Here is a 25,781-nt window from a genome sequence, read left to right as displayed (position 1 = left end):
TGACTTACATGCTCTGTATCGCCCTGTATAGCGTCCAGGGCTTGATACAACATGTCCAAAGATCGCTCCAACAGAATTTTCTTCTGATCTTTGCCTCCTGGAGAATCACTTGGTATCTTGTTTGCTAATGTTCTGTAGATCTGTAAAACAAGGATACAATGATTAGTGCTGGCTATCCAGATCAATTGCTTTGGCTGCACTTCCAATTAAGACAAACTAATTAGGGGTAACTACTATAGACCTCTTGCATTTCTGATGTGAGGTCTTATCTAGAAATTTAAGTTAACCCGTAGCATACTGATACATAGATTTCTTTTTTTATTTTAGAAATTGTGACCCTGGTCTTGGGAGGACTTCTACATTGTGTTGAGTATTTCTCAAAACACTATATATGCATATACAATTTTTTACTGAAATATCAGAATATTTGGAAATTTTGCCTTCTTTAAGGTGCAACAGCAGCCATTATAGGTTTTTGCATACATTCAAACCCATTTCCATTACTAAGATGCACAGTTATCTAGAGAAGATTCAGTGTAATTTTGACAATACCTGAGCCAAATGAAAGGTGGCCATAGGCCTTTTAGAGGATTCAAACTTTTCCTTGGCTTCTTCATAACGACCCTCCCGCATGTCTAGTACAGCCAACGAGAATGTAGCTTGCTCCTTCAGATCAGCAATCTGTTGTTTAGTTAGAGTCGCCTGCTCTCCGTCCACAAACATGCGCTCCTTAGGATAGCGATACGGTAAGTTCCTAGAGAAATAAAGTTTTTATCAGAGCTGTTCACCATCTCTAAATTATTTTGTAACATTTCGTCTTTTTTTTGGGCAGCAATTCAGAAACAATATCCACATGTAAACATTGAACTGCTGTAATGCTATATAGTCAAATCTTTTTAACTCAAAGTCAGCAAATCAAGATCCCATATACATGTCAGTAGTAACCATCAGTGTATTTCTATTTTCTAGGAGAGGGCAGACATCCGAGTTGAAGGCCTGCTTGTATGACAGTCTGGCAACTAAGACCCATTACATTACAACAAGATATACTGAATAACTAAGAGATATCACAAAATGTTTGCAAACATGTAATGGATGAAATGTAATTTACTTTTCAAGGCGTCGGAGCATCTGCATGGCCTCCTTCCAGTAGAATGTGGCCCGGCTCTCAAGGGCTTCACATTTTGTAGGATCATCCTGTTTAGTCTTCTTCACCATTTGGGCCTGTTAACAACCATTAGACATTTTTATTCATTTTCTCCTAAAGCTTAAACAACAAAATTAAACATAGTCACCAGACATTTTTTTTATTCCTTTTCAATTACAAATTAAGCTCAAGCTTAATTTACAAAATTAAACATATACAGTGGACCCTCGATAATCCGGACACCTTGGTTCCCAGCCTAAACCGTCCGGATTACGAGTTTTCCGGACTGCCGAATTTCGTGTTCTTAGTCAATTAAATTGTCACGTACGAGTTACTCCCCTTGACCTTGTAATCGATGATAGGCTTTTATGTAACATACGTGCATTATAATTAATACTTTGTTTGTTATGTTTTATAGGTATTCTTATATCATTACGTTAAGAATAATAAATAAACGTATTTCTTTTTCAAAATACGAAACATAAAGCCATCGTTAATTGTGTACTATGTATGCATATAACTACGTATCCCACTCTTGATCTGTCGTACGGCAAATTGCCTAACCAAGGATCAATAACATCTACGTTCTTGGCATAAAAAAACTATGATAACAAATAGCTGTGAACATTTTATGAACTCATATAATTGTTATTTTGTATAATGTGTGTTTTTAATAACCATTTCCACAAATCTTTGCTTTCTGACTTACAGACGTGCGTAACAACCACGCGCCCGTTCACGTCTAACTTTGTGCACAATGTCACACACGTAATGGCATGTGCAATAGCCTTTATATATTATACCACAGACGATGAATTCGAATAGATTTACATACATTTAAAATTATTATTAATTTTGAAAGTATTTTCTCACTTTATTGTATCCGATACTCATAGCGATATATTCTGCATGCGAAACAAGTAAGGTATCTACAACATACGTACCCGTACTCAAACTCAAACTGCATGTTCAAAAGAGAGTGGCTAAAAATATATTGCTGTATCTCAATTACAACACTGTAGTTTGATCTTCTATAGAAAACCAATGAACCGTTACATGACTGCATGTACCCGTGTGAAAGGTGTTCAGGTAAACGCCCGTGGCTATGACCTGGCAGCCGTTGTTATGACAACACACACTAACTAATGTTAGTTTGCAGTGTGTATTTTACTCATGACTGTAGTTGGCCTTGGATTTTCTCGGCACGTGGCGACAACAAATTGTCCGGATTATTGTGGGAATTTATTAATGAAAATTGCATTCCGTTCCCAAAATGGAGTTCCGGATTCGGAATACGAATTTCCGGACAAGTGAGTATAAATAACGTTACGGAAATCCGTTCCCTGATATTTCCGTCCGGATTGTGAGTTTTCTGGACTATCGGCGTCCGGATTATCGCGGGTCCACTGTACATGAACTTTTTTTTTATTCTGTCTTGGCCGTAAATTCCCTATATCTTTCTGGTCCACTTGCAGCACTATATTGTGAAGGCATAAAGAAGTGATCCCAATAGCCACAAATCTGATGACTGTGGTTAATACTCTCCAGACTTACCCATTTATCAAATGTTTGAGCGAGATGTGTAACGAGAGTCAGACCCATCCCGTGTGCACCAACAAGACGAATGGTTTCCAAACCCTGCTGTAGGGTCAGCCTCAGTTTGGCATAGCTGTCGCGCGGCGTTCCCACACTGAACTTAAACATGGCCTCCCACCAATCCCTCTGTAGTTTACTACACAGAGGCTGACTGAGGCATGCTGGCAGCAACTCAGGTCGGTAACTGTCAGGCCGGAAATGTTTGTTCTCATCCTCAACTGCTATGGCTGCACATCGTACAGTGGCACAGAAAAACGCCTGAAAGTCAAAAGAAATGTACGATCTTATGATTGGCATCAAATAGTTTAGATGCACAGTTTTAAACACATGTTAGTTACTGCTCACTTTGACAAAATTTCACTGAATCCAAAAGAACCAAGGCTACCATCCAATAGTTCTACTGTTTGAAGATTTCAGCAGAAATAATCTGTAGAACTACAGAATGAGTAATCTACTAATCATGATAAAATACAGACCTGTGCATCAACTTGTGACAGGGACTCCGGGGCGCCATTTGTCAACACAGCACAGGAGTAAGGTAGCTTGGCATACAGGTCCATACCATCTACAGTACAAAAAAGATAACACAGTCAAACCTCTAAGATTCCAACTTTTATGGATTTTCTTGCTGTATCAATTGTTTTGCTCGGTCCCGAATTTCCTCACTATATAACACTTCTAAAGAACCATTATCAAAATTTAAAAAATACAAAAAAAAAAGTTTTTTTTGCAGCTGCTGTTGATTCAATCAAGTGCATTCTAGAGGAAACAAAAATGTACTGGTAAAAGGGTGCCTACATTTGGTATATGGCAATAACTTTAATAAATGTGATTATTACAGTCATATTGCAAATAATTTGTATTTCTTTTGTGATAAGGGCAAATCAATTTTTTTGCCAATCTCTTGAATTTCAAAACATTCAGGGTTTAATTGAACAAATTTACCCTTGATCTTGTTATCATGTTAAAATATGACTTTTTTTCTTCTAATTTTCATATTACATGACTAAGAAACCATGTACCTTATAATCATCGATGTGATCTAGTGTATGGTGTAGTACTACTTACAGACTGGCTGTGTTGTATCACGGGAGCTGTAATTCTGCAGAGCTTGCCAGACTAACACATGAAGGTTATCACCGTACAGATGCAATACATCTACAACAAATATCTACATATATTTGCACCATTTTTGGGTTACCTATTTTTCATTATTTCTTCATTTTGGTACAGCATGAATTTAAAGAAAGAACCAAGATAATTCTTCAATACTTTTTGCGTAATTAATTATGAAATTGCATATTAATTAATGTTCTTGTTTCCTGATTAATTTATTATCAAATAGTAAATTGAACAGGCACAATATCAACGAACAGAAATTTTCCAATAAAGTTTGATCATTAAGTATCAAGTGATCATTATAAATGTAACTAGAGAGGAGAAAATGAAGCAGCCAAACCAGGATTCTAACCCTGCTGGACCTCTGAACACAAGCATGGCCCTGCAGGTAGGGCTTTAGAATTATACCTGCTGCCCCTATTGCATGATCGTAAAAGGCGACTAAATTTAGGATCTTATCTTTTGTCTTTTTCCTAACTGACTTTTTCTTTCCTAATGACTGCCTTGGCACCGCTTCACTTTTGGCCTTGAGTTGAGCGTTCGCCTCTGTGAGGAAGGCTTTGGGTTCTGTCCCATGGCCAAGACACACCAAAGTCTATGAAAGTGGTAGTTTCTGCTACTGCTTAGCATACAGGAAGTGGGACGACTGGTTCGCCCGTTGTCAGTATAATGTGACCGGATGGGATGTGTTGCTTGGTGTCTTCGGCGGCATGCTTCAGTGATATAGCACTATAAAAAGGGCAACAATTCCACTATACAAGACACAACACGAATTTACTGCAGTCTCCCAAAACATGCACCTCGCACAACATACACGCAACACACCACATACATGAGAGGCCATCCTTACATGACCATAGCTGTTAATGGGACGGTAATTTATCAAACAAACAAAAACAAACTGAACACAAGCAGGATGCTCTACCGCTGAGCTATCTGGTCATCGATAATCCACCAAGTCCAATCCCGCTACATAAACACCACATTTCTACGCTTGCAGCCTACTTATACTTACCCTTGTCATACTCAGCCACAACAGATTTAGATGGTAGCACCACTGGTACTTTGTGGAAGGTGTCTGAGTTCAGTATATATGACCTGTCTTTACTATCCCTCATCACGCGTAGTGTAAACAATGCATCATAAAAAACCTCTCGAGCACGTGGCATCTTCACTTGTTGTTTGATGTGCTGCAGACGTGAAACAGTGTCCGTCTTTGTCATGTTAAGCACCAGGTACCCTAGGTTAGAAAGATAAATTACATCATTCATTTGGCTAACCAGATTTTCAATTAATTTCTTTACTCATTGTACATATTTAAGAACAGAGTCTGAATAAGTCAGGTTTACTTCCCTATATAGTCGTACTTCAGGAACCAAGAGTGTCAAAGAAGGCAATTGGCTCTCGGGCTAATGGCTATTGTGCTATCATGGTGTACTAATTTTACTGGTATTCTAATTTAAGTGAATTCTGTTCTCACACAATTGGGTAATTAAAGTACAGTGCTAAAATTTGCCCAGGATGTCATTCTGTATACATGTACATAGTGACATGTAGTGGTTGTGCAATTTCAAGATTGTGCTAATGTCAATGCCCCCTCATAGCACTCAGTGTGCTTATTGGAGTACAGTACTTTAACAGTAATGCATTTGTTTAAAGATGCTCCACCGCTGATGGTATTTTTTTAACTATCAAAAACAGGCGCAGACACTTAGTATTTTTCTTCAGTTACACAACTTACTTACTTTACACCATTACCACCATTGAAAAGTTTGAGCTTCTAATTTTACTTTAAGTTAAAAATGTAAAAAATAATTAATTGCATCCCGAAAAAAATCTGTGGCACTATATCCTATATGGAATGAAGTACTGATTGCGCATGCACCAAAGGCAAAATAAATTACTTTATATTATTTTTGTGTTAATTAGACATATACCTACACGATTAAACACCAATTATTGTTCAAATGACGATAATCGTTCATGCTCTGTCGGCAGTGAGGCATCTTTAAAGTCTATTTGAATAAACCTATAACAAAATAGCAGTTCTATTTCTATGCTTGTCCTTACCTCCCTGGCTGTGTCTGTAGGCTCCAATCTTCTGTAAGCGATCAAAGAACTTGCGATTGTGCTGTTTGAGCTGTAGATACCAGGCAGACTTCACATCAATGGCTGGATATTGGCTACTGAGCAACAGACAGACAGTTGCAAAAAAACTGGCATCTTTCCACAGAACCTGGCCCTGTAAAACAAGAATTACATGAAATTGTATGGGAAGTATTGAAACAAGAATCAGAAATGCTTAACAGAACAGTCCCTAGCTTGTTACGCCTAGTAATGTTGTGTACAGATTAAGTGTTTAACCTCTATTTTCCCCTAATGGATACCATCTAGTGCCTCAAGGGGTTGGGGGGATGGGTTCAGAACCAACATTTATACCAACTCCATACCCCTTTCCCGAAAGATGCTACTGATCAAATTTGGTTACAATCCATACAGAAATTTATGGCTAGTAGCAATTTAAAACAAAATTTGACAAGCAATAAATGGATGATAGACGCCATGCCATGGTAGAAGTTCAACTATCCTTTAGGCCAAATGAGCTGAAAATGGCTGCCTCCTTCTAGGATACAACTGGGGATGGAACAAACCTATGGCTCTCTGCCACAACTTACCTTCTGTGCTCGTTTAAAGAGAACCAAAGCGGACAGGAAGTAGATCTGTCCCTCCATCTCTGTGACTACAGCATGCCATTTTGGTCGCTGGGAGGATGCTTTTGAAAGTTCAAACAAGCACTGATCGAACCTGCCAAAGAAAGAAATAATATCAGAAAAGTGATAAAATTTGGTGTATCTTGTAACAGATCTGCAGTGAATGTAATATATATATCAGGATTAACAGACTTTTACATGGGTCTGTCAAATGGACAGAGATATATCAATTCTAGTGGTCAACCCAAACCCAAGGCTTTCCAAGAGTTAATGGCCAAAATCTCAAGGGTTGAGATATCCAGGGATTGAGATATCCTTTTCTTTTACCCCAGACAAGGATATCTACAGTTTTACCATTGTGAGATTTTTCTATCTCACCTTAGGGTAAAGACAAGCTACACAAGATCTTTTCACATGCTCAACAATTGTATCATGTCACCACAACAGTATCGTGATGTCGCGGTAATAGTATTATAATGTTACGACAACAATGAAATGACGTCACAAAAACATCGATTCATTGAGGTTACATCATCCTCGCTTGCATAGGAGACACAAATCCATGTTGGATTCTTTTTCTCCCAGAGAAAAAATGATAAAATTTCACTTGCTTTCCAGCTTTATCATCGCTCCATTATCACAGAAATTGCCTCAAAATTGAAGATACCATCGTCAATGTACACCCCGTATGTATTGATGATGTCACATAACATTCTAGTGCATGTGAGCTGTCTTACATCCCCCAGTGTAAGATAGAGTTATCTTTTCCCTGGCAATAACGGGATATTTCTATGAAGTATGGAAGAAATTGTACTTACTGGTGAAGGACTGTGGCACAAGCAACAACATCATGGTCAGGCATCATCTGGAAGACTAGGTTCTGTAGGGCAAACAGACGATGAATGTCAACATCATCACCACCATGTTCTCTCTGTCGTTGAGCCTACAAACGAAACAAACAAGTTGGAGAACAGTAAAGCCCAATTCTGGCAGGTTTATTAACAGATAACTCATTCATCCACTGAAAATTCATAGTGAACAGTTTTAGCCTTTGAAATAGAATACACAAATGTGTCTTCGGGTTAAATGGGTTAACCAAGTAAAGTTAGCTTGTTGCACTTTCACAAAATCATGCATTTTCTCTTTTAGTGGATAATCTTTATGAAAAACAGCACTATAAACTTATATCATTGCAGAATGTTATGAGAACAGCAATTAAATACAATCCAAATTCACACTGACTGTTTTGATGGGACACTTTAGTAAAGTATTTCAGCTATATATACTTACACTAAATGCCTTGATCAAACACTTGTACCAAGATGGATTTTGGACAAAAGCCAGAGTGCGTTCCACCTCAATGCCATGGTTGATTGCTGCCTGGACACGGTCACTTGTCAGGTACAATTCCATCAGCTTGATATGGAGACTGCTATCAGTATAGTTCTTTTCCTGTGTAACACAAAAAGAACATCGTCTATAATTTGGGAAGGTACTTGTTTGTTGGAAGTAAAAATACTGAAAACATTCTATCAGTACATTTTACACATTAAAAAACCTGAGTAAAACATTTGTCCAGGAACTAAACATTGATGAATCAAGGATGAAATTCTCCAGTGTACCATTTCACAAAGCTTCATAACAGATGCTTGATATCTTACACAAAGAAAAAATATATTTACAGGAAGAGCAAGTTAGCACTAACTTATAGTTCATCATAATACAAAATATGTTTCAAGCTTGGATCAGAATTAAGATGTGGCTAAAGTATAAATATACTGTTGATTAATCCCACCTTCCAATGACTGCCATGTCATCTTTAGGTATATTAATTTTGTGACATCACAATCACCTGAATGTGAGACTAATTGAAAGTACATCATACTTTACCCCTGCCGTTTTGAGATCTTGAAAACCCTGTATTGGTTTGAGTTCACAGAATTTGAAACTAATTTTTTTTATAATATAATATTACTATCTTGAGATTCCCATTTATCAGAAAATGGGTTGATAAATCAGATAACATTGACTATGTTGTATACTAGTCTATCCACAGTAGTAGTACGTACCAACTGTTTGGAGTACAGTTCCTCTAGCTTGTCAAGGTCTGTTCCAGAGCTGGATGACAAAATCTTCTCCTGAAACAAAATATTTCGTCATTTATTGATTTCAGCTTCAAACAATGTTATTTGGCAACTAGAACCGTTATCCGGAAGGTCAACTTAATTATACACCACGCTTTAAACAATCCAAGGTTCTCAACATTTACCTTTGTCAACAGCTAAAGGACTGCCTGTCTGTTGACCCGTCATAGAATATGTCACAATTATTTAGTGCATTGCGGCCCACTTGTAGATTATATCACAGTGATTGTTTTTGAAATGGCAGATGACATATGCAAATGTAAATTTCAAAATGGTATGAAATAAATACACTTACCTTCAATTTGAAGACAACAGGATTGTTTGAAAAAAGTTTCTCTGCTTTCTCAGTCCAATACTATAACAAAGGAGAATATCAATAAGACACACAATCTGAGCATTTTACAACGTAGTACGAACAAAACTTCACAGCTTCCTGTACACTTACTTTTCTGATTAAGTTGGTAATTTCCCTATTTTAAACTCCCATCCCAATTCAAATCTTCTAGAGTCAATCTTACGAACAACTTAAGTACATTCACACCAGTGAATTCTAAACAGCGAAAAACATAAAAAATGCTGATGAAAACAGTAAGTTTTTAAGACATCAATTTTTGAAACCTGCTGTAATTATTCAGTGATTATAATTTTGTACATTATTTGTATTTCAAATATAAATATTGATTGTATCCCAGACACAACTGGTACGATAGTTCTGTTTTATAGTAGCTGTAGTTCCTATGGTAACCATCCTAAACATAGACATGTAAATCGTGGCAAGCAAGGGAGTCTCTGTTCAAGCGAACATGTGTGTTTCTTACTAATGCACTTTTCTTAAAGAGACCGTTTTGCTAATAAAGAATAATAATAAACATCTATGAACAAATCCATATTTATTTGCATCAATTCTATAATGGTACAATAAGCTGATATCATAATGAAAGTTTAATGTTACAAACCTTGATTCTCTGAGCATCATCAGCAGGCATAGAACTTAGTACTTCACAAACTGGAATGAAAATTATTACAATTTGTTACAATGTATTACGAACTTCAACGGATCGAAAGCTGTATAGTATATTATTGGTAAAAGATCTCGTGCTCAATCAACGTAATCTTTATCATGTACATGTGACCCTGAACATTCATATACACTGGTCACATGGCTACAGGCAGACACCATGATTACGTTAGGGGTTGTACGTCTCCAATTCAGGGTCCTTACCATTAAGTAGACTTACTTTTTAAGATGATTCCTTTCTGTGAGTTGTCAAGCTCCAGACTCCTGTAAACATACAATGTCCAAATTGAGTGATTTATGAACTTTTGCATGCAATACTTAAACAATAAGCAAATTTGACCTGTGACTTTGAATGAAGGTACATCATTCATTTGAATAAATGTGGCAGCTTTTATCCCAGCATACTATATAGGCCTAATATTTGATCTCTAAACTTAAAACCTGCTAGAAACTGATGATTTGACTCTGTGATTTTGAAAGTTAGTTAATGTGAAAAAATTTGAAGACTTTCACTCCATTGTTACATGTCCATTATCAGGTCTCATATGCCTACGACTTGTAGCTTTTAGCTTTAGCCATTTACCTTTTGTAGCAGATCCAGAATTAGCTTGACATATTTTACATACCGTATTCGACCAAACAAGCTTATTGGAAACAAATTTGGACTACCCTTTCTTAAAGTATTCTACAAAGTAAGCCATAAATCAATTTTTAAAGATAATTGAAGCCTAAAAAAGTGGAAGGGGCGCTTATAGGGATGGGGGCACTTATGGGGTCGAATACGGTATACATGTCGGTCGAATACAGTATACGTATCTTCATATTTTACTTTTAAAGCAGAAATACACTTATTCTACATATATTTGATTATCAATTTTCTATAGCACAATTATCATATTAATTCTTATTATCTTTTTATGCAAAATTTTGTTTTACATCCATATTTACCTTCTGTAGCAGGCAATAGCCTGTTCTTTCTCCTCTAGACCCTCACATATGAGGGCCATAAGCTTGTGGGCCTGTGGCAAGTCATCTCTCACTCTCATATATAGGGACAGATACCTAAATATTCAAATAAAGTATTAATTTTTATTATGTCAGAATGGATCTCTCAAGCTCACACTTGTAGAAGTTGCTTTATATTGTACTGCTTTGTATATCAGATGAAAACATGATATTAAACAGAAATTAAAAATTTAAAAACAATTAGGTAATAGGAATATGAAAGGAGTGATTATTATAGTCACAATAGTTTGTGTTATTATTCAATTTGTTTACCTAATAGAATGATGTTTATATCTTTAATTATAGAGATATAATGAAATTAAGAATTTTGCATTTATCATTAAAATATTGCCTTTTACCCTGTTTCAGATTCCAGCAGAAAACTACATATATGAGAATTTATATCTTACTTTTTCGCCAGGTCATATTCGCCAATCTCCGAGTACAGAACAGCCACTTGATAACCCCTTTCACTTATCTGAAACAAACAACACATAACCCTCTTGTTAGTATGCAGTGACTATTTTGTATGCTAATGTCATTACTAGAACATTTAGGGCTATAAATATATTAATAAGAGGCTAGTTTGCGTACAGTACAGGTATGTAAGTTGGTGGTTTTCGACAACTTTCACATAGTTTCACTACTAGGTGATTAATGCTCAACAACCTTCAGTTTTATGTTTCTAAGATAATTAACTTGATATATCATATGATGTAACTTTCTTTACTACTAGCCTAAAAAGGAAGGTGTTAAATAATCCTGGTAGAAGATGAAAGACAACATTTCTCGTAAGGCATACAAAGCCATGAGAGTATAAGGAAAATCAAGTCAAAATTTATAACAAATGTGCAATAGTTGAAATATAACAGTAATATTGTGTTTTGTCACTGTTCACTCAATTGCCTTGAACAAGAAGACTGGATCATTTTTGAAAGGGATAAATAATATATATACAGCTTAAAATAGATTGTCCCTTCTGGTTTCATTTTAGATTTTCAATCATTATTTTGGTTACCCAGGTATTTTAAATTCAGATATACCCTTATGACAAAAAACTTATGTCACAGACTCACCATGCAGGTACATGTTGTCATGTGTCGGACCAAAGAAAATTTGTCATTTTTTAATGTTTTGTGGAAAAAGTAGACAAGTTCACTACGACTTGGTATCATGTTAAAATTTAAATCAAAACCACCGCTGTTCAGATACCTTGTCTGATTCATTTTTTACAGCACAAGTTTATAAATAAATTCTTCTTCTTTAGGTATTCACCATCCATCAACAGGCGATGGAATTCAGCACAGTGGTGTGGGGGAGGGGGTTATATACAATGCTTTTTTTTTTCTCTGGTGCTGGAATAGATGATCATATGTAACAGGAACGAGACGGGCCCAGTTTGTTAATGACTACAAACTACACCTGGCTCCCTACCCGTGTGCTTCAACCCAGGTTGGTAGGGTTTTGCTTGATCTTTGCCAGTGAAGGAAAACGAGACAAATACTTTTAACACATAATAATATTTATTTATAACGACATATTACATATTAAACAATGTATTACACAAGACGTAGGGCCCAACAACGACGAGACTAACACATATATTTACAAAATATGCCCCGACAACCCTTCCATACCCCACCTACAACCCTACAATCCTATACCAATTACCAACCTCTATTTAAAACCTATTATGTCCAGGAACTCAATTGAATCCTTCAGTACACCTCAATGAAATGGACAGAATACCCCTATATTATACCCGACTATAACAATACATGCACGATCGACCAATACGAAGATGGAACACAACACAGGCGCACGATACAATGACATATTATTCACAACAGCTACACGTGTACAAGATACACACACACTCTTACAGCTAGCACAGGACCAAGACACAATATATATTCCATGAAACACAAACTATTTACAAGCCCTGCTACACATAGATAATTGCCTCATTTTGCATTACTGAGGAGTCTCCTATATTTCTCTCCTCATATATTGGGTCTTTGACTTAATTACCAGTGTCAAAGACCCTTTGATTACGGTAAACATGATGAAGTCATGTGTCAAAGTATGAAAAAACACTGAATAATTGATGCCTTTTTAAATTTTGTTTTCAGACAAAAAATATTATTTTTAATGTGTGCATATAATGTGTAAATCTTTTTAATAAAACAATGCATTTATGTTTTGGTACATTTTAATTTCATTTTAATAGCAGTTATGTATTTCTGTTTGGGAAAAATATCCCATTTTCTCAACTTTCCGGGCAGGTTACCCAACCTTTCTAAAATGGAAGTACAATTCCCGGAATCCTGCATGGTGATAAGTGATCGACTTTGAAATTAAAAAGAACATAGGCTATAGGAAAAGTCTTCATAGATGCCAAATGGTATTATCATCGAGTTTCTAAAATATTTCAATGTTCATATCAAATGATCTAGTTATCCAGAAAATACTGAACTTAGGACTTTTTCTATGCGATTTTTTCTCATGGCGCAATTTTTCTAAAAATAGAAACTAGAAATCTAGAAACTAAGATGCTCTGATGCTGTTTTATATTTTACCTGATCTGCTGGAAATTGATTGATGAAACGGTCTATATCCTTCTTACTTCTCCGGGTCGTCGACATGACTTGTGTTGTAGATAAATTACAGAAAATTGAATTTTCGTTTGATGGCCCTTTTCCAGGTTCGTATTTTTATCATGCCGGCACCATGTAACCAATCAAATCTGTTCTAACAAATCCTTCTAAAACAGCCAATCATATTCGACGCTTAGGAAATTCAACATTTTCTATTTATTTTTTTTCAGGACAACATATACAATCAAATCAATATTGAGCTGTTCTGAGAGAAAAAAGCTAATCAACAAAATATTTGGTTTAAACCGTAAAGATAGTCTACAAATGTTCTTTAATTTTATCAATTCAAATGACCGTCTCAATCGACAAGACAAAACTCGTCTTTCATCTCTAAATTAATTATTTTCTTCTCTTCCCCTGTTCATAGCCACACCTTCAACAATATCGACATGATCTTCAATATGATGAAGTAGGTCGATTATTTGGTAGATGTAGAGATGTAGAAGACGCTTTTGCCCATGCCGAACGTAGCCAACAAGCGTGTACTTGACATGGAAACTTGAGTTTCTTAATGATGTAAGCGGCTTTTGACAGCTACTTTCGTTTTGAGGTGATTGTTAACATTTTGATTATCTCTTAATTTTCTATCTCAAAGTAAATTTTCTTATTGCTCGAACCAGTCGAGGATATTTGTATTTTATAACGTTCAGATAGTTTTGTTTTGTGAATTTCATATACGTATTTATTTGCACCAAAATTATTTGTAACCTTCCTACAGTAACCTTGCACAGGTTAGGAACACTCCAGGATAGTAATAGTCCTGTATTTGAGGGATAATTTTGTTACTCAAATGCAGGATTCTGTGAAATGAAAATGGATAAAGCTGTTTTAAAAATTTGTATTAAAAAGGGCGTCATAATTTTCAGATAGTCATATAACTAATTAAAGACTTATTGTTTTTTGTGTATGAACTATACTATTATCTCACTTTGTAAGAAAGTGACAGTTGAGGTGCTCTCCATAGACTACAGTGTATAGCCATCATGTAAATTTAGTGCCAATGTCATGGTTGATTGACTTTAACCTGTGTTCTATTTTCAGCCCCATAGTAAGCAATAAAGGTGATTTTGTTTGTGACTTTTACAAACATTTAGATAATGAAATTTGTTACGATTTGAGTAAAAATGTGGAAAGTTGTATTAGTGATGATGTCATATAAAAATTATGATGCCCCTTTTTTGATGACAATGTTTAAAACAACTTTATCACTTAATCATTCGACAGAATCCTGCATTTGCATAAGAAAATTATCCCTCAAATACAGGACTATTACTCAAATGCTGGAATATCCTGCATATACTGGGGTGACCCCAATCTGTTGTATTTAAATAAAACTGAAACCCCCTTAATTACAGATCAGAAAATACAGCACATCTACCAAGAGTGAACACCATCACCATCAGGTATGGAAAAACTTCTTTAAGGAACAAGACAATCCACATATGACGTGGAAAAATACAATGTAATCTAGACTGTCTGCATAAGGTAGAAAATTCAACTGTGCTCACAGTTTCGGTGGATGCTGCGTTTGTAGGATAGCTCAAACTGCTAGTGCAGAATTTAAGTGACCTGATAATGCCTGAGCAAGTGTATATCATAAAAAATTACCACATAAAATCCTATGTCACAATAAAGGCTGTTTGATTTTAGTTTGATTTTACATATAGCCAGGTATCTGATTGTTGAACAACCAGATAACTATATATGTAAAATCAAACTATTTTCCTAAAACACAATAAAAGTGATTGAGCTTTATTCTTTGTATATGTACATAAATTAAACTTGTGATTACTATAAATTTATACTACAGGGCTCATTGTCCATGAAATTGACGCCTGATAATTGTTATATGATAGCATTTACCTTTGGATTTGATAATTCCTATTGAAACAAATTGAGAATTCATGACATCATGTATTCAGGATGCACAGATTATTCATTGTTATTATCATTACCTTTAAATCATAAATAATGGTAGAAATCAGAACTGCCAGAACAGATTTTTAAGTGAATCCATTCCAGAAATGATTTGTTCAATATCTGTTCAGGTAAAACATGGAAAGACTACGTGTCCTCAAGCATCATCTGCAGGCATTCTCACCTGATCAACATTATTGTGCTGCATCAGACAGGAATGGGAGACAGTCTATTAGACAGGTAAAGGTTCAGTAAAGGCAAACATAAAGTTCAGGAATCCTATGTTAATACATGGAAGTTTAAAGAAAGGTTAACTTGTTTATTACTTCATTAAGTGCAGTTGTGTATAGTTGAACTTGCTTAAGTAAGGTACTTGTTAGGTAATTGTCATTAAAAAGAATAGTCGGGCAAAGGAAACCAGTCTAAATGCATTCTTTGGCCTTCCAAAAGTCATTGCATACCATAATGATGGTCAAGTTCTGCTTATGGTGTCCAGTTTTGACCATTGAAATTTTTGGGAAGCCCCGTGTAAATTTAGCACAGTTCTAAATATAAATTCGCCAAACTCTTTGAAAACGAGGCTGCGTGGAAATGTCAACATGGACATGTGTTTCTCAGTCGTGTCGGTTTCGTTTCGTGTGATAAACCACTAATGCGATATGTAAATTGTTGTTTTGAGATGATACATTTGATGCAAATGAAGTATTCTTACATTAATGACAATGCTTTGTAATCATTTTTCGATAAAAGCATCTTTATACATGGAAATCGACACAAATATTCGGCCGATGCAGAGATGGGGCCCCGGCAAGGGGCAATTATTGCAGCATGGCATTCGTCGTATTTTACATCAACCGAATTATGAAGGTTAAATACAAATAATCGTAACATAATTTCCCATTTAAAACCACACGAAAACGTTCCATACAACGTCCATGCATGAAGCTGTCAAAGATGTGAAAATAAATTAGCTCATACATAGATATTTTACAAGTACAATATATGTGTTCAATTATTCGTGTAGTTTTTGCAGAGATTTAATTAAATTATCTATGTCTCTGGTTTTTTAGGTCATCTGACCGAAGGTCAGGATGACCTATTGTCATCGTGTTTCGTCCGTCGTCGTGCGCCGTCCGCCGTGCGTCGTGCGTAAGACTATTTATACAAAAGCCTACTCCTCCTTCATCCTTTGATGGATTTCATCCATATTTGGTTTGAAGCATCATTAGGGAAGGACAATCATATTTTATATAAATGAGCCTGGTCCGACCCCTAGGGGCTGAGGGATGGGGCACCAAAAGGGCAAATTTTCTTATTTTAAGCTTTAAAATCCTACTCCTCCTTCATCCTTGGATGGATTTCATCCATATTTGGTGTGAAACTTCATTGGGGAAGGACAATCATATTTTATATAAATGAGCCTGGTCCGACCCCTAGGGTCAGAGGGGAGGGGCCACAAAAGGGCAAATTTTCTTAATTTTAGCTTTAAAATCCTACTCCTCCTTCATCCTTGGATGGATTTCATCCATATTTGGTTTGAAACATCATTGGGGAAGGACAATCATATTTTATATAAATGAGCCTGGTCCGACCCCTAGGGGCTGAGGGATGGGGCACCAAAAGGGCAAATTTTCTTATTTTAAGCTTTAAAATCCTACTCCTCCTTCATCCTTGGATGGATTTCATCCATATTTGGTGTGAAACTTCATTGGGGAAGGACAATCATATTTTATATAAATAAGCTTGGTCCGACCCCTAGGGTCAGAGGGGCAGGGCCTCAAAAGGGCAAATTTTCTAAATTTTTGCTTTAAAATCCTACTCCTCCTTCATCCTTGGATGGATTTCATCCATATTTGGTGTGAAACTTCATTAGGGAAGGACAATCATATTTTATATAAATGAGCCTGGTCCGACTCCTAGGGTCAGAGGGGCGGGGCCACAAAAGGGCAAATTTTCTTAATTTTAGCTTTAAAATCCTACTCCTCCTTCATCCTTGGATGGATTTCATCCATATTTGGTTTGAAACATCATTTGGGAAGGACAATCATATTTATATAAATGAGCCTGGTCCGACCCCTAGGGTCTGAGGGGTGGGGCCCCAAAATGGCAAATTTTCTTATTTTAGCTTTAAAATCCTACTCCTCCTTCATCCTTTGATGGATTTCATCCATATTTAGTGTGAAACATCATTAGGTAAGGACATTCATATATTATATATTTGAGATAGGTGTGACCCCTAGGGGCTGAGGGGTGGGGCCCCAAAAGGGCGAATTTTCTTATTTTAGCTTTAAAATCCTACTCCTCCTTCATCCTTGGATGGATTTCATCCATATTTAGTGTGAAACATCATTAGGCAAGGACATTCATATATTATATATTTGAGATAGGTGTGACCCCTAGGGGCTGAGGGGTGGGGCCCCAAAAGGGCGAATTTTCTTATTTAAAGCTTTAAAATCCTACTCCTCCTTCATCCTTGGATGGATTTCATCCATATTTGGTGTGAAACATTATTGATGAAGGACAATCATATTTTATATAAATGAGCTTGGTCCGACCCCTAGGGGCTGAATGGTTGGGCCCCTAAAGGGCAAATTTTCTTAATTTTAGCTTTAAAAACCTACTCCTCCTTCATCCTTGGATGGATTTCATCCATATTTGGTGTGAAACATCATTTGGGATGGACAATCATATTTTATATAAATGAGCCTGGTCCGACCCCTAGGGGCTGAGGGGTAGGGCCCCAAAAAGGCAAATTTTCTTAATTTTAGCTTTAAAATCCTACTTCTCCTTCATCCTTGGATGGATTTCATCCATATTTGGTGTGAAAACATTATTTGGGATGGACAATATATTTTATATAAATGAGCGTGGTCCAACCCCTAGGGGCTGAGGGGTGGGGCCCCAAATGGGCAAATTTTCTTAATTTTAGCTTTAAAATCCTACTCCTCCTTCATCCTTGGATGGATTTCACCCATATTTGATGTGAAACATCATTGGGGAAGGACAATCATATTACAAATGAGCCTGGTCCAACCCCTAGGGGCTGAGGGGTGGGGCCCCAAATGGGGAAATTTTCTTAATTCTAGCTTTAAAATCCTACTCCTCCTTCATCCTTGGATGGATTTCACCCATATTTGATGTGAAACATCATTGGGGAAGGACAATCATATTACAAATGAGCCTGGTCCAACCCCTAGGGGCTGAGGGGTGGGGCCCCAAATGGGGAAATTTTCTTAATTTTAGCTTTAAAATCCTACTCCTCCTCCATCCTTGAATGAATTTTATCCATATTTGGTGTGAAGCATCATTGGGGAAACACAATTATATTTTATATAAATGAGTCTGGTCTGAACCCTAGGAACTGAGGGGTGGGGCCCCAAAAGGGCAAATTTTCTTAATTTTAGCTGGCTCACTTCCTGTTTTAAGGTTTCAGTCTCCGATCTCAATGAAAATTAGTCGATAGGGGTTTTAATTGATGCCGAACAACATGCAAACATTTTCGTAAAGATTTTGGTATTCCAAGATGGCCGCTGGTCCACTTCCTGTTTTAAGGTTTCAGTCTCCGATCTCAATGAAAATTGGTCTATAGGGGTTTTAATTGATGCCGAACAACATGCAAACATTTTCGTAAAGATTTTGGTATTCCAAGATGGTCGCTGTCCCACTTCCTGTTTTAAGGTTTCAGTCTCCGATCTCAATGAAAATTGGTCTATAGGGGTTTTAATTGATGCCAAACAACATGCAAACATTTTCGTAAAGATTTTGGTATTCCAAGATGGCCGCTGGCCCACTTCCTGTTTTAAGGTTTCAGTCTCCGATCTCAATGAAAATTGGTCTATAGGGGTTTTAATTGATGCCGAACAACATGCAAACATTTTCTTAAAGATTTTGGTATTCCAAGATGGCCGCTGGCCCACTTCCTGTTTTAAGGTTTCAGTCTCCGATCTTAATGAAAATTGGTCTATAGTGGTTTCAATTGATTCAGAAGGGGGAACTTTAGGTAAGGACAATCATATTTTATAAAGGACCGAGGTAAGACCCATGGGGATAGTATGACCGAGGTCCAAAATGGGAGCTTTGCTGAAATTTGGCTTTAAAATCTGACTCCTCCTTATATTAATCCTTGAATGGGTTTCGACCATATTTGGATGAAGGGCTACCAAGTTTGTTCAACAAATGACACTTACCTTTTTTAGAAACTTACATATTCAACTAAGGAGTTCCTTGTATTGTTTATATTCAGATGACGTTAAGGCCCATGGGCCTCTTGTTTTTGTAAACAATATTTGAGTTCTGGAGAGAGATGACATGAATGTCCAGCTGGAAGGAAAGAAACTTTTATGATGTATATATATTGTACAATGTATATATGTAAACGTACATTCCATGTAGCTGCTATAGAATAACAACTAGGAAATTCTCTCAAACATTGATAATATTTAATTCTTCACATTCATGTAGGCCTATGCTGTGAGAATTAACACATCATATATATTTCCAGAAAACATATAGGCCTACATGTATATTACTTTCCTTTTCTGTTGTTTCCTGTTCTTTTTTGTGCTCTGGAGAAAAAGATGATTGAGTTGGAAGAAAAGTAATTAATTAAGAGAAATGTGTACCACAGTACTTTGTCTGTAGCCAAGGGGTTCTATACTGTTTTAATAGTCCAGTAATTAATAATTAAATTGAAAATTTCAAAATTAAGATGAAATTGTAAATTCCATTTTTGAATGAAGTGGTTCCCCTCCTTTGAGAGTACACAGTGTGTATACCCTTTTTGGTTTTTAGGAATAATACCTGAATAGGAACCTGAAATAACATGACAATCAATCAGGTATGTGTGTGTTGGGGGGTGGGGGGGGGGGGGCTAAAAGACAGAAGAATCATGAGGTTGGGAAGTTGTAACTTGGGTGGGGGGTTGAAATATAGAAGAAATAGCTACAGATAACTGGAAGTGGAAGGGTGCTTTATCATTGATCTGGTCATTGCATATTTGGGGTTTACATGGCTTTTTTTTTGGTTATTTAGTCTCATTGATTTTGGAGCAACTTTGAATCCATATGGTACTGTATATCTTTCTTTTTTCCATGTGTAGCTATTTCTTCTGTATTTCACCCCCGCCCAAGTCACAACTTCCCAATAGGTACCACTTTTTTGTTTAGAACTCAAATCAAAGACAGATGTACATAGTACTACATACTACATTTTAGTCTATGTGTTTGTAATCACTGTTACTACAGCATTAATACATAAATGGTCTATGTACAAGTTACACATAGACAATAAATGTGAAATTTGGTTCAGACAAAAAGATTTGTAACATTTCAGATAACTTGCTAGTTTTATGGTTTTATTTATATGTTGAGTCTACTCTCTTGTAAAGTAGAATTTAGAAATCCTAAGACAATGGTATCTATATTGCTATATGTAAAAAAAATCCTTATATTTTAAAAGTAATTGAAAAGCTATCTCATAAGCCCTGACAAACAAATGGGCAGGCATATGGATGCAAGAATTATAATCACTGGATCTAGAGGACTAATATAAACAAATATTTCTACAAAGTTAAACAATGAAAAAGTATTGCATCATAATTTTATTTAATGATTACAGTTGAAAGGAACATTTAATAAATTAATACTGTTTAAATGTTCTGTTCATGATCTTCTAGGTCCATATTGGTAAAGTTTACTTTCAAGAGCACTCAAATCAACATTCTTCAGTCTTCGTATGATGCTAATTGTATGTATATGTATACATACACTTGTATACAGGTCAAAGGGATTAACTTTCTGTATTCATGTCACTATGCATGCATGGTGCCTGAAAAAAAAGAACCAACAATTTTTTATATCTGTTGAATATGACAAAAATTGAAATGATCAATTTCAAATATATATAAATGAATAAATGTAGGTTCATTCTACAGTTTTTTTTTTTTTTTAGAGAAAACATTTTATAAGTTGTGAATGTGTCACTGATGCATTTGATAGAATCAAATATTGTTTCAAAAAAGATACAAAATTCATTATCTATAGTTCCAACAAAAATTCAGAATAATTAAAAATGATACATGGCTGCAGTACATTTCAACTCTGTAAAGTTTGTCATATACACTTGAACCAGGTACAGTTGTAATAAATATACAAACACTATTTATTATTATGACCAGAAATAATACTGTATGTGTCCTCCAAATATATCTAAAGAACAAGCTAAAACCTACATGTACATATGTATATGTGTATATCAGAACATATACAATACAATTTTACCAATTTACCTACAATGTAAATCCTACATACAATGTATGTGTATAACACTACCAGAACATGTACAGAACAATAATTTGCAAATTAAAAATCTATAAATATATACATCAGAACTGTATGAATTGACCGGTAGCATAATATTATAGATTAATTGAAACAAATCTTAGCTTGATAATGCACTAGCGGTTACATTCTAACTGTACATGCATTACAACGGTACATTTTATGAATATACAGGGCATTCATTACCCCTAAAGAGGCCCCACGAAAGAACCGCTATTTACCCCAGGGTTACGTTTTACGCGATTGGGGAGCAGGTATGAAACATGTGACCATATGTGACCACTCATTCATGAAAAAATACTGCTAGGGACTGATCAAAATACGAAGACTCACTCACTATCAGCTGAGCAGGGAGTACCGGGTAGTAGGCCTAGGTACGTACAGTAGCGGTCCGGAGCCGCGTGCTCGTTTGAACTGTTCTCTTCATTATAACAAGTTGTATTAACACTCTCCATGCGTCGTAATGTTTACCGAGTCATTTGTTGGGATTGTCGCTGCTCCATTGCCTTTCCTTTCGTATTTTAGGTGAGTCAGTTGGTTGTTATGGCGGAAACCTTTTGGTTCAAAACTACGGTAGCCATGTTTTGTTTACTACGGAGAGTGGTGGATGTTGCGCATGCGTTAAGATTGAACTGTACTGATAGCCGGTCGGGAGGACGCATTAGGATTCCCATAATAAATATTAATAATTTCTTCGCATACAGAGCGATTTTAAATTTGATGGGAGATTTTATTTTTCTATTTTATAAGAAATTATACTGGATATATTAACACCATTTTACCGATTTTAGCCCTTCTGTGCCCGACTATTCGCTTTAAGTGTAGTTAATTGGTTGGGGAAAGGGTTGAGGAAAGGTAGACTTGTTTAGGTTAACTTCATTAAATTAGTCAGGTAAACATAGTTAGGTCAGTTAGCCAGCTAAACTTGGTTAGGTCAGTTAATCAGTTAAACATTGTTTAACCAGTTGGTCAGATAGCATGTTTAGGCCAGTTAGCCATCTGAACTTGGTTAGGCCAGTTAGTCATTTAAATATGGTTATATTATAGATCAGTTAGTCAGGTAAGATGGTTAGATCTGTAAGTCAGGTAAATATAGTTAGGTCAGTTGTCAGGTAAATATTGTAGGCCAGTTAGTCAGTTAAATAGGATCAGTTAGTCAGGTAAATATGGTTAAGTTAGTCAGTCAGGTAAGATGGTTAGTCAGATCTGTTATTCAGGTAAATATTGTTAGGTCAGTCGTCATTTTAACATGTTTAGATTAGTTAGTCAGGTAAATCTGGTTAGATCAGGTTGTCAGTTAAACATTAGTTAGTCTGGTAAATATGGTTAGGTTAGTTAGTCTGGTATATATGGTTAGAATAGTTAGTCAGGTAAATCTGGTTAGATCAGGTTGTCAGTTAAACATGGTTAGATGAGTTAGTCTGGTAAATATGGTTAGGTTAGTTAGTCTGGTAAATATGGTTAGGTTAGTTAGTCTGGTAAATATGGTTAGATCAGTTACTCAGATAAACAAGGGTAGGTCAGTAATCTGGTAAATATGGTTAGACCAGTTAGTCAGGTAACAAAGCCAGTTAGTCAGGTAACATGGTTAGGTCAGTCAGTCAGGTAACATGGTAAGGTCAGTTTGTTAGGTAACATGGTTAGGTCAGTCAGCCAGGTAACATGGTTAGGTCAGTCAGCAAGGTAACATGGTTAGGTCAGTAAGTCAGTAACATGGTTAGGTCAGTCAGTCAGGTAACATGGTTAGGCCAGTTAGTCAGGTAACATGGTTAGGTCAGTCTGTCAGGTAACATGGTTAGGTCAGCTAGTTAGTTAACATGGTTAGGCTAGTCAGCAAGGTAACATGGTTAGGTCAGTTAGTCAGTAACATGGTTAGGTCAGTCAGTCAGGTAACATGGTTAGGTCAGTTAGTCAGGTAACATGGTTAGGTCAGTTAGTCATGTAACATGGTTAGGTCAGTCAGTCAGGTAACATGGTAAGGTCAGTTAGTCAGGTAAATATGGTTAGGTCAGTTAGTTAGGTAACATGGTTAGGCCAGTCACCCAGGTAAGATGGTTAGGTCAGTCAGCTAGGAACATGGTTAGGTCAGTGAGTCATGTAACATGGTTAGGTCAGTCAGCCAGGTAACATGGTAAGGTCAGTTAGTTAGGTAAATATGGTTAGGTCAGTTAGTTAGGTAACATGGTTAGGCCTGTCACCCAGGTAACATGGTTAGATCAGTCAGCCAGGTAACATGGTTAGGTCAGTTAGTCATGTAACATGGTAAGGTCAGTTAGTCAGGTAAATATGGTTAAGTCAGTTAGTCAGGTAACATGGTTAGTTCAGTCAGCCAGGTAACATGGTTAGTTCAGTCATCCAGGTAACATGGTTAGGACAGTTAGTCTGGTAAACTTGGTTAGGTCAGTCAGCTATGTAACATGGTTAATTCAGTCAACATGGTTAGGTCAGTTAGTCAGGTAAATATGGTAATGTCAGTTAGACAGGTAAATATGGTTAGGTCAGTTAGTTAGGTAAATATGGTTATATCAGTTAGTCAGTTAAACATGGTTAGAGTAGTTAGTCAGGTAAATATGGTTAGATCAGTTACTCAGATAAACAAGGGTAGGTCAGTAATCTGGTAAATATGGTTAGGCCTGTTAGTCAGGTAAATTTAGTTACTGTCAAGTAAATTAATAAATTATTACTGACATCGCGAAATTTGCCGGTCCGACGGACGTGTCCAGCAAAATTTGTCTCGGACCGCCTATTTTAAAATCCGTTCCTGACCAACTGTCTGGTAATTATTGAGTACAAGAAGTTGGTAGAAATGGTGTCTCCGAAGTATTATGCAGGTGCCAAACCTGGCAAAAATGTAAACGGCATAAGATAATCATGAAAACAGCTGCCTGGATACTAATAGCAGAAAGTTATGTTTACTTCAAAAATTCACATAAATTTTCAGTCCGGCAAAATTTTGTTCGGTCCAGCTTACTCACAGTCCTTGCCGTTCCGAATGTCCAGCCATTTTTTTCAACTTTTGCAATGTCTGTGAAGAATATTATGAAAACGATGATGTTAATCTTTTTATTATCTCCCCCAAATTAAAAAAAATATTCTGTAAACAAACTTTTTTTCATGTGCTATTATTTTCACGAATAGAGAAAAAAATTTTAAAGTCCCAATATCCATATCTATCTTACTTTTATTCATAATCTAGAAGAATGTTGAAAACAAAATCCTGTTGTAAATCGTTCCGAGACAGGACTAAATCAAAGTCAAGACAAATAATGATTTGGAAACTTTTGAAAAAACTTCAAATAAATATTGAACATCGCTAGGTGGGTCCCATTTAGTCAAACAACCCAAAGTTAGCAGACATGTTAATGTCGTTGCTGAGAACGTCATGTGACTATAGTAACTACGTAACGTCTGTCCGAACTCTTCCGAGAACGGGTCATGAACTTTCCGACTTCTGTTCAGCAATAATCGTAAATTCTATGGCGACCAGTTTGAAATGAAGGCATGTTTACATGTCGACTTTCAACAACTGCTGTACCAAAGTTTTTAAGAAATCATTAAAGATGCTCCACCGCCGACAGAGCATAAATGATATTCTTCATTTGAACAATGATTGATGTTTGGTGCATGCGCAATCAGTAGTTCATTCCATATAGGATATAGTGACACAGATTTTTTTCGGGATGCAATTAATTATTTTTCATATTTTTAAAGGCCCACTACCTTTCTGGAGCAAAATTTAAAGGTTTCTTAAAAACATTAATAACAAAAGAAAATATATATCGATGGCTTAAGATGAGGTTACAACACAAAACATATGCAAGATTTCCTGTCTAATGTACGATAACAGTGGAGATTCATTTCGCTGTTTTGCCGTCTAGCGCAGTGATAGTCAACTACCGTGCGGCATTTAGGACGACGGCGGGAAACATAAAACGACCCGCGTTATGAAAATTAACATTTTATTTATTGTAATTAAACAGTTCTGAAGGTGATGATAAGTGTGCTTGTAAACGTATAGTTAATATATCCTGCAACTCTTCAAAATTATTGATCTCGTTTTACATTCCTATTTCAAAAATTAAAAGCCGTTTCGGAAAGGTAGTGGCCCTTTAACTTGAAGTAAAATTAC

At 36.2% G+C, this 25,781-nt stretch overlaps 2 protein-coding genes across 3 annotated transcripts in view; one reads left to right on the top strand and one right to left on the bottom strand.

The window, feature by feature from the left end:
* Positions 1 to 13,631, bottom strand: part of LOC138328095 (E3 SUMO-protein ligase RanBP2-like) — a 36,797-nt gene extending 23,166 nt beyond the window's left edge. The window contains exons 1-18 of one of the 2 annotated variants that reach the window (XM_069274713.1): positions 13,320 to 13,631; positions 11,151 to 11,218; positions 10,684 to 10,797; positions 9,956 to 9,999; positions 9,674 to 9,723; positions 9,013 to 9,072; positions 8,643 to 8,711; positions 7,864 to 8,025; positions 7,392 to 7,516; positions 6,538 to 6,667; positions 5,933 to 6,104; positions 4,878 to 5,102; positions 3,812 to 3,901; positions 3,220 to 3,308; positions 2,702 to 3,001; positions 1,112 to 1,224; positions 553 to 754; positions 9 to 140 (exon numbers count right to left, since the gene is read on the bottom strand). In XM_069274713.1, the coding sequence (XP_069130814.1) occupies positions 9 to 140; positions 553 to 754; positions 1,112 to 1,224; positions 2,702 to 3,001; positions 3,220 to 3,308; positions 3,812 to 3,901; positions 4,878 to 5,102; positions 5,933 to 6,104; positions 6,538 to 6,667; positions 7,392 to 7,516; positions 7,864 to 8,025; positions 8,643 to 8,711; positions 9,013 to 9,072; positions 9,674 to 9,723; positions 9,956 to 9,999; positions 10,684 to 10,797; positions 11,151 to 11,218; positions 13,320 to 13,385 (2,211 nt within the window). In that variant the 5' untranslated portion in view covers positions 13,386 to 13,631. The remainder of the gene's footprint in view (positions 1 to 8; positions 141 to 552; positions 755 to 1,111; positions 1,225 to 2,701; positions 3,002 to 3,219; positions 3,309 to 3,811; positions 3,902 to 4,877; positions 5,103 to 5,932; positions 6,105 to 6,537; positions 6,668 to 7,391; positions 7,517 to 7,863; positions 8,026 to 8,642; positions 8,712 to 9,012; positions 9,073 to 9,673; positions 9,724 to 9,955; positions 10,000 to 10,683; positions 10,798 to 11,150; positions 11,219 to 13,319) is intronic. The other variant, XM_069274712.1, reaches the window with a different exon arrangement.
* A 237-nt stretch (positions 13,632 to 13,868) lies between these two features.
* The window catches only part of LOC138328098 (malate synthase-like), a 37,792-nt gene continuing 25,879 nt past the window's right edge, over positions 13,869 to 25,781 (top strand). The window contains exons 1-3 of the mRNA XM_069274715.1: positions 13,869 to 13,947; positions 14,753 to 14,800; positions 15,446 to 15,554. Of these exons, the coding sequence (XP_069130816.1) occupies positions 15,453 to 15,554 (102 nt within the window). The 5' untranslated portion in view covers positions 13,869 to 13,947; positions 14,753 to 14,800; positions 15,446 to 15,452. The remainder of the gene's footprint in view (positions 13,948 to 14,752; positions 14,801 to 15,445; positions 15,555 to 25,781) is intronic.

The sequence above is a fragment of the Argopecten irradians genome, chromosome 7, assembly GCF_041381155.1.
Source record: "Argopecten irradians isolate NY chromosome 7, Ai_NY, whole genome shotgun sequence".
Lineage (NCBI taxonomy): Eukaryota > Metazoa > Mollusca > Bivalvia > Pectinida > Pectinidae > Argopecten > Argopecten irradians.
Note: the sequence above shows the minus strand (reverse complement) of the source record. Positions and strands in the feature narration are given on the sequence as shown.